This window comes from Grammomys surdaster, unplaced genomic scaffold, assembly GCF_004785775.1.
Source record: "Grammomys surdaster isolate TR1022 unplaced genomic scaffold, NIH_TR_1.0 277, whole genome shotgun sequence".
Classification (NCBI taxonomy): Eukaryota; Metazoa; Chordata; class Mammalia; order Rodentia; family Muridae; genus Grammomys; species Grammomys surdaster.
Genome location: NW_021604718.1, coordinates 1056372 through 1071839, shown reverse-complemented (window position 1 = coordinate 1071839; position 15468 = coordinate 1056372). Strand labels below are relative to the sequence as shown.

The following is a 15468-nucleotide window of genomic DNA, read 5'->3' as shown; positions in this document are numbered from 1 at the left end:
TGACTGGGGCTGGCTTACAGGTTCAGAGGTTCAGTCCTTTATCTCCAAGGTGGGAACATGGCAGCATCCAGGCATGCATGGTGCAGGAGGAGCTGAGAGTTCTACATCTTCATCTGAAGGCTCATAGCAGAATCCTGGCCTCCAGGAAGCTAGGATGAGGGTCTTAAAGCCCACACCTACAGTGACACGTCCACTCCAACAAAGCCATGCCCACTCCAACAAGATCACACCCACTCTGACAAGGCCACACCCACTCCAACAAGATCACACCCACTCTGACAAGGCCACACCCACTCCAACAGAGCCACACCTTCTAATAATGCCACTCCCTGGGCCGAGCATATACAAACCATCACACAAACAGTCATAAGCTATCATGTAGGTTCTAGGAACTGAACTCAGGACCTCTGAAAGAGCAGCCAAGGCTCTTAACCCAAGAACTCTCTGACCCCAACAAAGAGACAGATAGACAGATAGATAGATAGATAGATAGATAGATTAATGGCTCGGGTGCTGGGGGCCGCACACTGATAGAGTACCGTCATCCCATGTGTGAAGGCCTGCTTCAATGCCCAGCACCAGCACCGAAAAAAGGAAAAACAAAACCAAACAGACCCCCCACCGCCCCATTTTGTTTTTGTCTTCTGTTTTATCTGCCCTCTCTGGGGAGCAGTGCTGGGGTGGGGTGTAGCTCAGCCCAAGAAACAAGACTGGGGAGTGAATCTTAGCAGGGAAAGGCTGGGGACCCACGGAATGTGTGAGGAACTCTCTGACCCCAGAGTGCGTCTTGCACTGATCTTGTTGTAGGAGCAAGTTCGGGCAAAGATACCACAGTGAGCCGTGATTCTGAGGAACAGGAGGCTCTGCTTGATCCAGGAGGACAAGGAGGTGCAGATCCGGGAAGGGAACGTGAATCTTGAGTCAGAAGCAATAGCACAACCCCGTGTCCTTGTGATGGAGAGAGAGTGGTCTGTGGTCCAGATTGGTCCCCTCTGCCCTCAGTGTTCCAAGGGTCAGAGTGGTGTTAGCCACAGAATGTGTGGGGTTTTTTTCCCCTCAGACAAGGCTGTCGGTAGTGGAGAAGGGTCCCCATGGGACAGACGCTACAGTGACCCTCACCTCAGGCCTTATTGTAGTGTCAGCTGTGGACAGATGTCCTGTAGGTCATGCTGTATATCCTGGTCCCCGGTCCTCTGTCTGGTCTCAGGCCACCACTCCTCCAGGATCGTCAGGTCACAGGGCTGTGTGGAGCCTGGAGCTCAGAAGGTGGCTGGTCTGCAGTAGGAGTGAGTGAGCCCAGGGCCAGCGGCTTCAGGTAGCATCAGGTTTGGATCACAAAGAGGAGTTTCAGGGTGGAGGCAGTGGTGGTCTGACTCTGGCCTACGGGTCTTCCCTCAGCAGCACAGCTGAGCCAAATGGTCTGGCTCCTTAGTGCGGGGAGGAGCCCCACGGTGACACCCTGCCTGTGGAGTAGTTCATGGCTCAGGCCTGGCTCGGGGCACTATCCTGCATTCAGAGAGCATCATCACACCCAGGCCAAGGGCTCAGATGCGTAGCTGGGATTATATAGGAAGTTTGTGTGTTGTGGGTTCTGGTTCAGTGTACATATGTGTGCACACGTCTTAAAGATGTGTGATGGGCTGATATTAGTATTGTACGTGTGCTTCACGCGCACGGGTGAGCTGGCTCACAGACTTGTGGAAATGCACACATGTGAATACATGTAATAGATGTACATGTGTGTATGAGTAGGGGTGTGCGCTGACACACGCGGGTGCATGGATCACATGGGTATGTGGTGTTGCCTAAGGGACCTCAGAGTTGGCATCAGAGGCCCGGGTGCCAGCAGCCAACCGGAGAGCTTTTATGACCCTGAGGCCTAGATCCAGTGTATAAAATGGGACACTTAGGAGGCAGAGGCATGGGCTGGAGAGATGGCTCAGTGGTTAAGAGCACTCACTGACTGCTCTTGCAGAGGTCCTGAGTTCAATTCCCAGCAACCACATGGTGGCTCACAACCATCTGTGGTGTGATCTGATGCCCTCTTCTGGTGTGTCTCAAGACAGCAACAGTGTATTCATATATAATAAATAAATAAACCATTTTAAAAAAAAAAAGGAGGCTGTGGCGGAAAGATCAGGAGTTCAAGGCCAGTCTCACATCAATAGCAGATTTAAGGGCTGCATAAGACACAGCCACAGACACACACACAGCCACACAGGGGTGGCTGGGGAGATGGCCGAGCATGTATTGCTCTTTCAGAGGACCTGACTTTGAATCTCAGCCCCCATATCTGAGGGTCTCGGATCCCTCCAGCTCTAGGAGAACCAAGACCTCCAGTTTCTGTAAGCACAGGCATAAATAAAATAAGTCTTAAAAACAACAACAACATCTGGGACGCGCGGACATGGTTCGGTCAATATATTACTCAAGAGCTTAAGGACCTGAGTTCGAATCCCTGGTGCCTACATAAAAAACAGAGACACAGTGGCACGTGCTTATAATCCCAGCACTGGAGAGTGGAGACAAAGGAGCTCTGTGGTGAGCTAGTGCAGGCCAACTGTGAGCGCCTGGAGAACCAAGCCCCCAGGTCTGCACCCCTCGTGGAGTGCTGGGACTAAAGGCCTGCGCCACCACTGTGCAGCCAATCACCCTTATTGTTAATAAGGCAGTATGGTGGCTCTCCACCGTCCAGCACTCCGGAGGCAGAGGCAGGAGGATCTCCTGTGAGTCTGCACAATGAAGCCCAGGCTAGTCAGGCTGTCTCGAACATAAATCCATGAATCTGTATAATGGGTATGAACACTCATGGTACTAGATTGTCCGTTGCTATTTCATAGTCAACCTGGCATGGCAGGACTTGGGGACAGGGGTGGGGTGCCTGGTCACTGAACCTCAATCAGGAGCATCACGTGCCCTGCAATGAGGCTGGCGGCCGAGGGAGATGTCCGGCAAAACGGTGCCGGCAGCGAAAATTCACGAGAGGCGCGCCTGCTCCCGGGTCACCGCGGTGTGGTGCAGAAAGAGGACGTCCCCTGCCGTCCACCCAGGGAGGACGTCTGTGCGCAGCATTGCCCGGTTGCCATAGAAACGAGCAGCGGGCGGTGGGTGGCTGGGGAAGGAGGCGGGTCGGGAGGGGGGAGGCCGGCGCGTGGGGGCGGGGAGCTGGCTCCTGCAGTTCGGGCGCTGTCGCCTCCCGAGCCAGAGCGCGCCGGAGGGGACCCGGAGGACCGAGCCCGGAGCCCGACGCCAGGCGCCCCCGTCCTGCCCGCTGCCACGGAGCAGGTGATCAGGCAACCCTTCTGACCCTGACTTGGCCCTGCAGGGGCAGTAAGCGCCCACCTGTCCCCAGCTTGGTGCCCAACCGGGCTCAGGTAGGCGATGGGGGGGTCTGGAGAAGTCTGCGTGGAGAGTGGGGACCCAGCGCCCTGCCTTCCTGCTGGGCGCACCTGGTAGCAAGCGTGCGGGTCTGTGCAGGTCCCTGCAGGTCCGAGGGGCTCTGGGGGCCAGGGACCTGCTCTCTGCATCGTATCGGGACTGTCTCCTGTCTGTCTTGTCTCTCCTTCCCTGTCCGTACCACAGACGTGACTTCTAGAGCTGCCCCATTCCCTGGGGACAACAGGCTTAAGGGGCTAGAGTCCTACCGCCGAGCTGTGTGTTTCCCTCAGGTCGGTGCCAGACAGGGAGGGGCCAGGCGTGGAGAGAAGTGCGCTTGTCTCCCACCCCTAATCGTGCTGGTATGCCTTGCCCTCTGCGGCCAGACCCACTGGCCTCAGGGCAGAGATCTGCTAGTCCCTGGCCGTTTGTCAAGAACCAATCTCTGGGGTGACTCCTGGTGGGCTTGGACAGTGGGCCGAGTCAGCTCAGCCCCTCTCCCTCCGTGCCAATGGGATGACCCGCAGCTCTCGAAAGAGCTCCTGTCCCAACCCCCGGCCAGCCAGGGATCTCTATGTTGTAGGCATGCTTGTGGTCTTCCTCCGTTTCTCTGTCCCTCTGCAGCGATGCTCCTGGGGACCTGCTCCTTGCTACTCCAGGAACAGGGACACTGCAGAGCCGCTACCGCTGCTGCTGCTCCGGAGGAGGGGGTACTGGGAGGAGCTGAGGGAGGAGGTAGCCAGGAAACCCTGCTCAGAGGGCCAGAGTAGGCTACCTTGAGAGTGGACTAGGGCCAGCACCCCTTGGTAGCGCTTGGTCCTTCAGGAAGCGTGGGCCTCCCTCCTAACCCTGGGCACTCAGGTCAGAGGACTGGCTGCAGGGTGGGAGCCTGTTGTGGTTTATGGTGGTGCTGATTTCTGCAAATCTCAAGTACACAGTCTGGGAGTGTGGGTACCGATTCTCGCCTTGAAGTCTGGGGCCTGGGGTGGGGGTGGGTGGTGAGAGAGCAGAGGTGTGCCGGCAAGAATGGGGACGGGTGCAGATAACCCTCTCTGAGCTGTGTCTCCCTCCTCTTCCCTCCCTTGCTGAAGCTTTAGGCTGGTATGCCTTGCCCTCTGTGGCCAGACCCACTGACCTCAGGGCAGTCAGCTTGGCCTCCCAGTTGGGCTTAGTGATGTCTGGAAGACAGAGGCTTTTAGCCAGCACCTGTCCCTAGATTGACCTCTGCTTCCTCCTTCCTGTCCTGTCTGCCCCCTCCTCACCCCCCTCTCCTTGGCACAGTCCGGGTTTTGCATGATATTTGGCATATACTCCAATGCCACTAGACTCAGGATGGGGTTCCCGGGGTATGTAACTCATCTCCAGTTGGCTGCAGCCAAACCACCTGCTTGGAAACCAGACTCAGACCCCACTTTCCCCGGGAGCCTCTTCCACATCAGAGAGAGCCCAAGGAAGGCCCAGGTACTCAAAGGCCTGGAGCTGAGGAGGGGGGCTGGGCTCCCCAAACAGCTCCATTCAGTACATGTCAGCTGCCCAGGCCTCAATTCCAAATTCGCCCCTCCACTCCTCTCAGCAGCAGAGGTCTTCCTGACTCCAGAGGTACAGTATTTCCACACCCACATTCTCTCCCTTCCTATGACAGCCTCTCCCAGATACCCCGCCCTCCAGAGCCACAAGGCCCTGCTCTTCCTGCCCACTGTAGGGCTTCTCTGCAAACCTTGGAAATGAAAGCTAGACCACACCCCACATTGCCTCAATCCTTGTAGTGGTGGGGACAGAAAGTCAGGTGTTCTGACCAGGGTACATCCTCCACCTGGCCCCTCCCCCCTGCCTTTCTCCCTTCCTCCCCCAGTCTGCTGTAAGCACCTAACTACAGAAGCCCTCATTCCACCTCAGTGTCTTTACACTGGCTGGGCCCTCTGAGTGAGTGAGAGCGAGCTGCCGTATCTGCCCTCACCACATCCTATTTCCCCACCAAAGAGAGCCAACGTTCCCTTCTCTCTGCCACCTGGATTCTGTACTGCGGGGGAACCTGATTCGTCCCTAGCTGGAGTGTTACCCACACCCACATAGCCAGCATCCCTGACTCTGCTCAAGGCGGTCATGGATGCTGTGGGCTCAGGACAGACAGCCTGGTGTCTGGAGAGGCGATGAACCCAGACCAGAGGGTAGGTGGCTTTACTCTCAGCCAGCCCCCACTTCTGCTCCCCGCCCATGGGTGCCTCTAGGGCCCCCCAAACTTAGCCCTAGACAAACAAGGAGGGAGAATCCCTGGAAAAATTAAAATGGGGGAAGCTCGGATCTCTGTGCCCTTCAGGCTTGGATCTAAGGCTGGGGTGAAGCCCAATCCTCACTCCTGCTGGGCAGTTCTAGGTTCCAGGTGCCTGTCTTCCTTTACGGTCACCATCTACCTCATGGGATGTGTGCACCCTAAGGTGGTAGAGAGAATCTTCTGTCTTTCCCATCCGGCAACACCCAGGGGAGCTGTGTTGATCTGTGGGGACATGCTAGCTCTTTCATCAGGTAGGGAGCAGGCTGAGGGTAGGGCTGTGTTTGGAGGTGACATTACAGAGGGGAGAGGGGATGTTCAGCTTGCATGTTGCAGCTAGGATGCAGATAAGAACGGGCTGGGAGCTGCCCCTGACAATCTGAGGCTCCCTCTAACCCCTTCTGCTGGCTGAGTTCACCAAGCTTCTGGCTACTCAGGCACTGAGCACCAGGTACTGGGTCTTCCTGCTTCCCTGCAGCAGAAGTAAGGCTGGCTCCTAATGTCTGAGCTTATCATTTGTTTGTTGGTTTGTTCTTCGAGACAGGGTTTCTCTGTGCAGCTCTGGCTGTCCTGGAACTCACTCTGTAGACCAGGATGGCCTCGAACTCAGAAATCTGCCTGCCTCTGCCTCCCAAGTGCTGGGATCAAAAGGCGTGCGCCACCACTACCAGGCTGAGTTTATCATTTCTTAAAGAAGCCCCTTGGGGCTTCAGGCGGTGGAAATGCAGGTAGTTACCATTTGTTTGTTTGTTTTGTTGGGGACATGGGAGGTCTTCTGTGGCTCAAACTGGTTTAACTTAGCTATAGACAGTAGGACAGCCTTGAGTTCCTGATTCTCCAGCACTTTCTGAGTGCCGGGATAACAGCTGTGTGCACTGCACCTTCCTCAGGCCGGCTTCTAGATCCAAAGAGAAGTTGAGAAGAAGCAAGCCTTGGGCCTGTCTCTTCACCAGGACCCTAGGAAGTCCGAGGTGAGAGCTAAGTGTGCTAGCTGAAGGTGTTGGCCATAGAACAAGGCTTGCCACTGGTCACTGTGTTGGCAACCCACCGCTTTCTACCTCTGCCCCAGGATAGGTGGTGTGTACCTCCTTCAACCAGCTTCTCAGTGAGGAAGCCTGAGGCACCGGTAGTTGAAGTAACCTGCCCACAACTGAGAAGGGCAGAGCTGGGATTCGAACCCAGTCTTTAGTCCTATATGGCGTGGGCAGCACACTGCAAAGCTGGGGTGGTACCCTGAACCTACACTGAAGGATAGGTGTGAGAAGAGGGTGGATGAGGGCAGGGAACTCAGGAATGGAGGCAGGGGGGAGGCACACTTGAGGGTGTGTGACCAGAGGAGGTTTGTGGACTGGAGTGTGTGCGTGTGTGTGTGAGTGTGTGCGGGGGGCACACTAAGCCCGTTTTTTACCACATTGGAATCCCAAAAGAAGCTTGACTGCTCTGCCCATCTCTAAGGAAGGAGAGTGATGGACGCCACTGGGGATGTGTAGAACCTGAGATAGCTGTGTATGGCCAGGCAGTCCGGAGGGATACTGCAGTGCTGGGCTGAACACCTGAGGACCCTACCAGCCCAGAGTCTCCTGCTTGCTGTGTGACCTGGGCCTGTTGCTTTACCTCTCTGAACCTCACCCACCCTGTAGAACTGAAGAGCCTCTCTCCGTGGGTTGTGGAGGAAAAGGGTACGTGTAAAGAAGAGGTGACTGGAACCCACGGGTGTTGTTTTGCTGCCGCACACGTAGGGAAACTGAGATTCCATCCTCCGTTAAAAGACTTATCCAGGATCTCCCTGGTGGCAGGTAGTAGTTAGAAGCCCACCAGGGGTGCACTGGCCTCACATAGAGAGGCTCCCCTGAAAGGGCTGCCACAGTACCCACACCAAGGGCAGCTAATGAATAACAAAAAGTGACCACCGTAGAAACAGTCCATTTTACAGATGGAACAACTGAGGTGCAGAAGAGGGTTGAAGCTAGCCTGTTGGCTCCAAGTCTATGTTGTAAGACTACACTGTGCAGCCCCTCTGCCAGGGTCAAGTCCTAACTGGGACACTAGTTCTCCTCATGATTGAAGGAATGGGCAATCCCTCCCCTAAGGATTTCTGGGAAGACAACAGAACTGTGTGCAAGGGTCTGCGACACCTGTCGCAGTGCTCAGCAAAGCTCTGGTTCCCTCAGTGCCTCTGGCCTCATCCCTCTATCTGGCTTCCTCCTCACCTCCCAGGGATTGGGGCTCAGAAGGAACCAGATCCATGTGGGGTCTGTAGCTGTAGCCAGGGTAGGACCCAGCTCCATCATTCACCACCTCAGTGGCTCTGGATGTGCCATCTTCTCTGCCCCGTGCCTCAGTTTCTCCATCTTTACATGTAGATGAAGTTCCTAGCATGTAGACCAGCTCTTAGCACATACCAGACACTCAGTAAATACTCACAACCAAGCCTGATGCCAGCAATGGCGGGGGGGAGGGGGGGAGGCTGCAGCTTAGCATGAGAGAGGCAGAGAAGGAGGGTGACTTGTCAGTTTACACTGCTTCTGAAGCTGTGACATCGCGGGACACTCCATCATGAATTGGGGGGAGCCGGAACGTGACAGTTCTTTGGGGGAACCCATGGCATCCTGAGTTCTGATTCAAATGCCTGAGAATCCCAACCCTAGCATTAGGGGTCTGGGAAAGCGGGGGTTTCCCGTGCTGCTGGGCAGGGGAGCAGCTTCCCCTTTCCTCTGCTCCCAACTTCCCGCTCCCCTCCCCCACCGCCTGTGCGTGGGTGTGCACACTGGGAGGGTTCCTTTTGCTATCTCCAGCCCCCACTACCAGAGCCATCCTCGACTCTGCCCAGGGATGTACGGACAGCATACTGTGCCAGCTGCGTGTCCCTTCAGTCTAACCAGGTGGGCGTGGGACACGAGCCCCAGAGTCAAGCCCCCCAGCTGCCGCTCACTGTGCTCAGAGCATAGAACAGACAACCCTTGCTGCCAGCTGTTTGTTACCATGACCCTCGTGGCCTGCAGTAGTGCTGGTGTGCTGGACAGCTGGTCCCCATGGGATGACGTTTCCCCCCATCCCGGGTGTGGTGGCCTCTTGTCTAGGAAGTCCAGGAGCCTCTTGGGCACGTTACAGGAAGTGCCAGACGCCGGCCACGCCCACTTCTTGACCCCTGACAGAAACCCTGTCATTAAGAGGGCATGGTGCTTTGTGGGAGAGGAACCTCCTCCTGCCTCGGTGTGTGCGCGATTGTGTGTGCTTCTGAGAGCTCATCTGACGTCGCTTGGTTTCCACTGCCCCACCCTGTCTGCCTCCCTAAGCACATTCCCATGTGGGTCCGACCCTGAGGGGCTGGAATGCGGAGGGCCTAGAGTCTGCCGTGGGCTGGGCTCCTTCACTCGTTTTGTTTTTGTTTGTTTGTTTGTTTGTTTGTTTGTTTTTCGAGACAGGGTTTCTCTGTGTAGCCCTGGCTGTTCTGGAACTCACTCTGTAGACCAGGATGGCCTGGAACTCAGAAATCCGCCTGCCTCTGCTTCCCAAGTGCTGGGATTAAAGGCATGCGCCACCACTGCCCGGCTCCTTCACTCATTTTTTTAAAAATTCATACTGATTTATTTTTAATCGTGTGTCTGATGTATATTTGTGTGTGCGGGGCCTGGAGTTACAGCTGATCATGGGTGCTGGGAACCGAACTTGGGGCTCCTGGAAGAGCAGCAAAGCAGCAAGCACTGCTACCGACTGAGTCGTCTCTCCAGTTTCTCATCGAATTCTTAAGTCATAGTCCAGGAAAGCCCGGGGGAGAGGGTGTCACATAACTTGCCTAGAGTCACAGAGCACATTGGGATTGGACTTTTCACGGGCTACCTCAGCTGGGAGCCCAGGAGCTCAAACAGGAGCTGAGGCAGGAAACATGGAGGACCGTTGCTTACAAGATTGCTCAGCCTACTTCCTGACTGTGTCCAGGACTCCCTGCCCAGGGGTGGCAATGCAAAAGGGGGCTGGGCCCTCCCACATCAACCATAAATCAAGAAAATTGCCTCCATTTTCTTGGTGGACCCAGGGTGATAACAGCCTTGCTCACTCCTCCCAGTCACGTGCGCCCTCGGAGCTGACCATCGTTCTAATTATGCTTTGCGGTCTTCCCCAAATAGTTTGTTTTTGTATATATACACTTCCCCAGCCAGGCTGACCTGCACGCGTCACTTCGGTGGCGTGGCTTGGGATGGGGTGGGAGCTATGGGTCTGCACTGTACTTTATTTAGCTCCAGGGACATGGATTTGGGTCACTCCCTGCCTTTGGTGTTCGCCCAAAGGCAGTGGGCCAGCCTGTGCATGCTTGCCTAGCACCCTGAAGGTGAATTCCTAGAGGCGGTGTTGTGGGGGGGACCTCTGTCCGGTGAGACGGAATGTCACGTGTCATCCAGTCCCCCTCCACACACACACACTTTGGCTAAAGAGGTTTGTGGTCATCTAGATCTTCAGACCCAGGTAACACAGGAAAAGCCACACTGGGTCAGGAATAGGGTATCAGGCCAGAGGGAATGGAGAGACGGAGGCTGGGGGAGGGGCATTCCTGACTGAGGATCCTCACGGGTTGCTACTGCTTGCCCTGAGTCTGAGGGACAGTGGTTGCTAGGAGATGGGGTTTACCTGTCCTCTCTAGGAGGAGCAGAATCTCGCAGAGCCAGGCCAACATAAACCAGATAGAAACCTCACAGTACAGCGACCACAGCTGCACTGCACAGACAGGAAAGTGTCCCGGGAGCCATGGTTGCCTCTTTGAAGGCCCCACGGCCCTCTGTGGCTGTTTCCTGATGATTGAGGCCCAGTAGAGGAGGAATTTGCCCCCTGGTCCCTGGGGCAGAGCATGTCCTAGATTGGGCGACTGTGATGCCCAGTGACAGATCCAGGGCAGACACGGCACCCGGGCATGTTGTGTAGATCACAGTGTGACCCCAGGGCCAGAGAGCCACATGCCCAGACATGTGGGGGAAGGCCTGTGAGCAGCTTCATGGGCTGTTGAGGCAGAGCCAGGACAGTCAAAAGAGGATGGACAGGACCAAACGGGAAGAATGGGGGGAGGGTGGCGCCCTTAGGTCAGGGTGTAAATGACAGAGAGGCCTCCTGTCAGCTTCCAGGGAACTGCAAGGCAGAAGCTGGGGCTGTAGGGGCTGAGACCAGGGGCTCTGTGTTGGGGTCAAGGGAATCCAGGACTATCTTTTGCATCTAGGTCACGGTGGGTGGGTCGTGCTAAGGAGAGGGGGACAGTGCTCATCCAGGAAGTCCACTGGTGCTTACCGGGTGCAGATAAGGCTCAGGAAGGTGGGAGGGAGGGCTTCTGTAGGAAGATGGCATCTAAAAAGAACCATTCAGCCGAATCCCGGGAGGCAGGAGGAGCAGGTGTGGAGATAGATGTTGAGATATGTATCAGGAATTACAGATTGTTCTCAGAATGGTAAGCCCTGCCAGGAAGCCCCTTTCCCAATTTGAGGCTCGTCCCAGGGAACCTTCCTTCTCCCTGGGAGTCAGGGACACAAACCTGGAACAGGACCACTTCCCTCACCTCTGTCTCTCTCCCGCCCTTGCAGCGTGTGAGCCGCAAGCCTGCTAACTTCAGATCCACGCCTGCCCGGCTCCCCACGCTTGCGCCATGTCTGGCTCCTACGACGAGGCCTCCGAGGAGATCACAGATAGCTTCTGGGAGGTGAGTGGAGGTCTAGACTCCCACCTGTCCCCCTGTTCAACCCACGACCTCAGCCCTTCATCCAGACTCCCTTGGGACCCTTAAACACAAACAAACAACAGTGTCCAACAAGCCGTGAAGCCTTGGAGGTAGGCTAGGAAAAATGCTCACACCTCTTCCCACGCAGCGGCCCAGCTGTTGCCACTGTACCCCTCTGCATGGTGAGCAGGGGAAGATTTTTGAACCAGAGAGTGGGGTTAGCGGGGAGACCCCATATCCTGTAGAGGTAGAGGTGAGACAAGCCAGCATTTCAGGGGCCTCTGAGAGTCTTTGAGCCCTGGAGGAAAAAAAAATATTGCTTTTGGCTTTGGAAAGCAAAACGGAACCTGGCAGGCCTAGATTAATAAGTGCTCAAAGAGATGCGCCACAAAACACAATATTGTGTCAAGAAACAGCCGCTCGGCTCAAGCTTATACGATTCGTATAAATATAATAGAATTAGCTCACAAGGGCAAAAATGAATAATTCATTATAGCCCAAGTCCAAATTATATAAAACCCCGTCTGCTTTTTTTTTTCTTTCTCGGCAGCGAGTTGGTTTCAGAGGAGGGGAGGGGAGATGGAGACGGGTCTGACTTGGAGTTCTGGGGCTCCGTGCAAGGTGGAGGGCGGGACGAGGCGAGAGGCGGCGCGCCCCCTGCAGGCCAGGGCCGGGATCACAGGGGCCGCGCTGTCACTCGCTGCTCACACGCCAGGTGGGGAACTACAAGCGGACGGTGAAGCGCATCGACGATGGGCACCGCCTGTGCAACGACCTCATGAGCTGCGTGCAGGAGCGCGCCAAGATCGAGAAGGCATACGCGCAGCAGCTCACCGACTGGGCCAAGCGCTGGCGCCAGCTCATCGAGAAAGGTGCCTCACCCCGGGGCTCTAGCGGGTCCCCCAGGGCGGGCCCCGGTGCACCTAGCACCCCAGCCGTAGAGCTTTTCACGACCAAAAGACCTTTATTCTCCTGCTTTGTGTGATTCTAGACCCCCCCACACACACACACTACCTTTTATTTTAGAAGAGGCTTAATTTTGATACAGAAATTTATGTAGCCCAGGATGGCCTCCAGTTCTATATTTGACAGAGAATAAACCCTGCGGTCCTGATCCTTCTACCTCCCCTCCCCATATCGATGATTTCAGGTGTGGACAGTCATGGCTAGCTTCTCTTTCTCCCTCTCCGACCCTTTCACCGCTACTTTGTTTCTTAGAGACAGACTCTTATTATGTAGCGCTGGCTGCCTAGAACTTGCTACTGTGTAGACCAGGCTGGCACAGAAATCCGCTTGCCCCTGCCTCCTGAGTGTTGGGTTTAAATTGTGCACCACCATATCTAGCTGCTGCTGCCACTTCTAATTCTTCCCCTCCCTCCCTCCTCCTCCTCCTCCTCCTCCTCCTCCTCCTCCTCCTCCTCCTCCTCCTCCTCTTTAAGGTTTTGCTGTCCGGCCCAAGCTGGCCATAATCTTGAGATGGTCAGACAAGCTTTTTTCCATTAATATGCATTTTTTGGAATAATTCCAAGGGAAATTAGAGCTATCAACCTCCCATCATTCTCAAAGTCCCCAAATATCAAGAACAACGGTAGCTCGTGCCACCCTCAAGCCCTGTCATGATCAGAACATTTAAAACAGCTCATTCATAAGCTGGGCAGTGGTGGCTCACATCTTTAATCCCAGTGCTTGGAGGCAGGGACAGGCTGATCTCTATGAGTTCCAGGCTAGCCTGGTCTACAGAGCTACTTCTAGGACAGCTGGGACAACACAGAAGAACCCTGTCTTAAGGGAGAGATGGCTCAGTGGTTAAGAGCACTGACTGCTCTTGCAGAGGTCCTGAGTTCAGTTCCCAGACAACAACATGGTGACTCACAACCATCTGTAATGGGATCTGATGCCCTCTTCTGGTGTGTCTGAAGACAGCTACAGTGTACTCACACAAAATAAATACATCTTAGGGGAAAAAAAAGAAAATCAAAAAAGCTCATACACGCATTTTTTTTTTTTTGAGAGAGAGAGAGAGAGCGCTTGATCTCAAATTCTTTAAACAGCCCAAGGGTGACCTTGAACTTCTGACACCCCCCCCCCAGTCAGCAGTTCCAGTTTATGCAGTGCTGGAAGTCCAATAGAGGGCTTCCTGTAGGTAGAGTGCTCGCCTAGTATGCTGGGTGAACAAGCACTCTACCTACAGAGCCACACCCCACCTCTCTGTGTACACAGGGGACTATGGCAGTGGTCTGCCATGGTCCAGGGCCCACACCAAACCACACTGTCCAGTTGTCAGGACCCTAGATTCTGACAAAGCAGAAGTTTCAGGTTCAGCTTTCCTTGTGCTTGTTCAGAGTCTCCAGTCCTCATGGGGGCAGGGCCTACAGTGCCTAGCAACAAATGAATGTGAGGTCTGCTTCCCATTGGCTCAGAACCTTGTCACTCACCTCTGGTTCCCGAGTTTCAGGGTCAGCATCTTGCGTAGAGCACCTATCCTGGACCCAGCGCTGTTCTGAGCCTATAGAGGCTCCTGCCGTATGAGGTGGCCCACGAGGAGAGGCAGACAACGAATGGGAAGCAAGACAGATGCTGGAGAAGAACCCATGGGGGGGGGGGGGCTGCAGGCTAGTGCAACCAGAGAAGGCTTCCTGGCAGAAGCAGTCATCCAGGGTCTTAAGAGGATGGATAGAAGTTTGGGGAGAGTGGAGGAAGATATTTCTGTTGCCATGGGAAGAGAGGGGGAAAGCATCAAAGAGGAGAGTGGGTATCGTGTGTTGGGGGGAGGTGTCCCTGTAACTCCCTGACATTTCCCCCAGGTCCGCAGTACGGCAGCCTGGAGCGGGCATGGGGGGCCATGATGACGGAGGCAGACAAAGTCAGCGAGCTGCACCAGGAGGTGAAGAACAGCTTGCTGAACGAGGACCTGGAGAAAGTCAAGAACTGGCAGAAGGATGCTTACCACAAGCAGATCATGGGCGGCTTCAAGGAGACGAAGGAGGCCGAGGATGGCTTCCGAAAGGCCCAGAAGCCCTGGGCTAAGAAGATGAAGGAGGTACCTCAGACAGGCAGGACAGCTGGTCGGCCAAAGGGTGGCGCTCAAGGATGGCGGGTCACAGGAGGGCATCTGTAGACAGGGAGGCATCTTGCAGAAAGAACTGTCCGCACACGGTCTCTGCTCCTGGGGTACCTAATATGCTTTGCCCAGCACACGGGCAGCTGCCTCCACAGATCTCTGTGACTGGCATGTCTTCAGTACCATGAGGGGCAGCACCCCCAAATGGGCCCATGGGCTGGAGCCCCCTGCCTCATACAAAGGCAGCTCCACAGTGGAGGGATGTGGAGTGGGCAGGCATGTGTGCTGATGAGTGACTACCTGTATGTCCACCGTGGCCGTCTCTCCACAGCTAGAGGCAGCCAAGAAGGCCTACCACTTGGCTTGCAAGGAGGAGAAGCTGGCCATGACCCGAGAGATGAACAGTAAGACGGAGCAGTCGGTCACCCCTGAACAGCAGAAGAAACTGGTGGACAAAGTGGACAAATGTAGGCAGGATGTGCAGAAGGTATCTATGGTGGTGGTGGTGGCGGGGTTTGGGATGGGGTGGCCCTGAGGGTGGTGGCTGGAGCTGCAGGCCTGGTAAGGCCCCACCTCATCCTCCATCCTGGTACCCACAGACTCAGGAGAAGTATGAGAAGGTGCTGGAAGACGTGGGTAAGACCACACCGCAGTACATGGAAGGGATGGAGCAGGTATTCGAGCAGTGCCAGCAGTTTGAGGAGAAGCGGCTGGTCTTCCTGAAGGAAGTCCTACTAGATATCAAACGGCATCTCAACCTAGCGGAGAACAGCAGGTACCGGGCACAGCCTGCTGAGTAACTGGAATGCAGCACCCTAGACCTGGTAACCGGGAGGGGAGGGAGGACTCACAGGGAGCACCGGTAAGAGCCTGCAGATGCAGCTTCTGCACGGGTGATGCCTAGCAGTTTCCTTGGAAACAAAGCCTTGGGTGCCAGGGCATGGCCATGGTGAGCCCACTGGGGCTGCATGTGCCTGGAGCTGCTCCCCAGAAAGTGTTCTGCTCAGGCTGGAGGGAAGACCTGAGCTCTGTTCCCAGCACCCAAATCAGGTAGCCCACAACTGA

At 55.4% G+C, this 15468-nt stretch overlaps 1 protein-coding gene across 1 annotated transcript in view; it reads left to right on the top strand.

Moving 5' to 3' along the window:
• Positions 1–3292: 3292 nt before the first annotated feature.
• Positions 3293–15468, top strand: part of Pacsin1 (protein kinase C and casein kinase substrate in neurons 1) — a 15684-nt gene continuing 3508 nt past the window's right edge. Inside the window, exons 1-6 of the mRNA XM_028777035.1 lie at positions 3293–3374; positions 11209–11324; positions 12058–12214; positions 14147–14382; positions 14735–14890; positions 15003–15178. Coding sequence (XP_028632868.1) covers positions 11271–11324; positions 12058–12214; positions 14147–14382; positions 14735–14890; positions 15003–15178 — 779 coding nt within the window. The 5' untranslated portion in view covers positions 3293–3374; positions 11209–11270. The remainder of the gene's footprint in view (positions 3375–11208; positions 11325–12057; positions 12215–14146; positions 14383–14734; positions 14891–15002; positions 15179–15468) is intronic.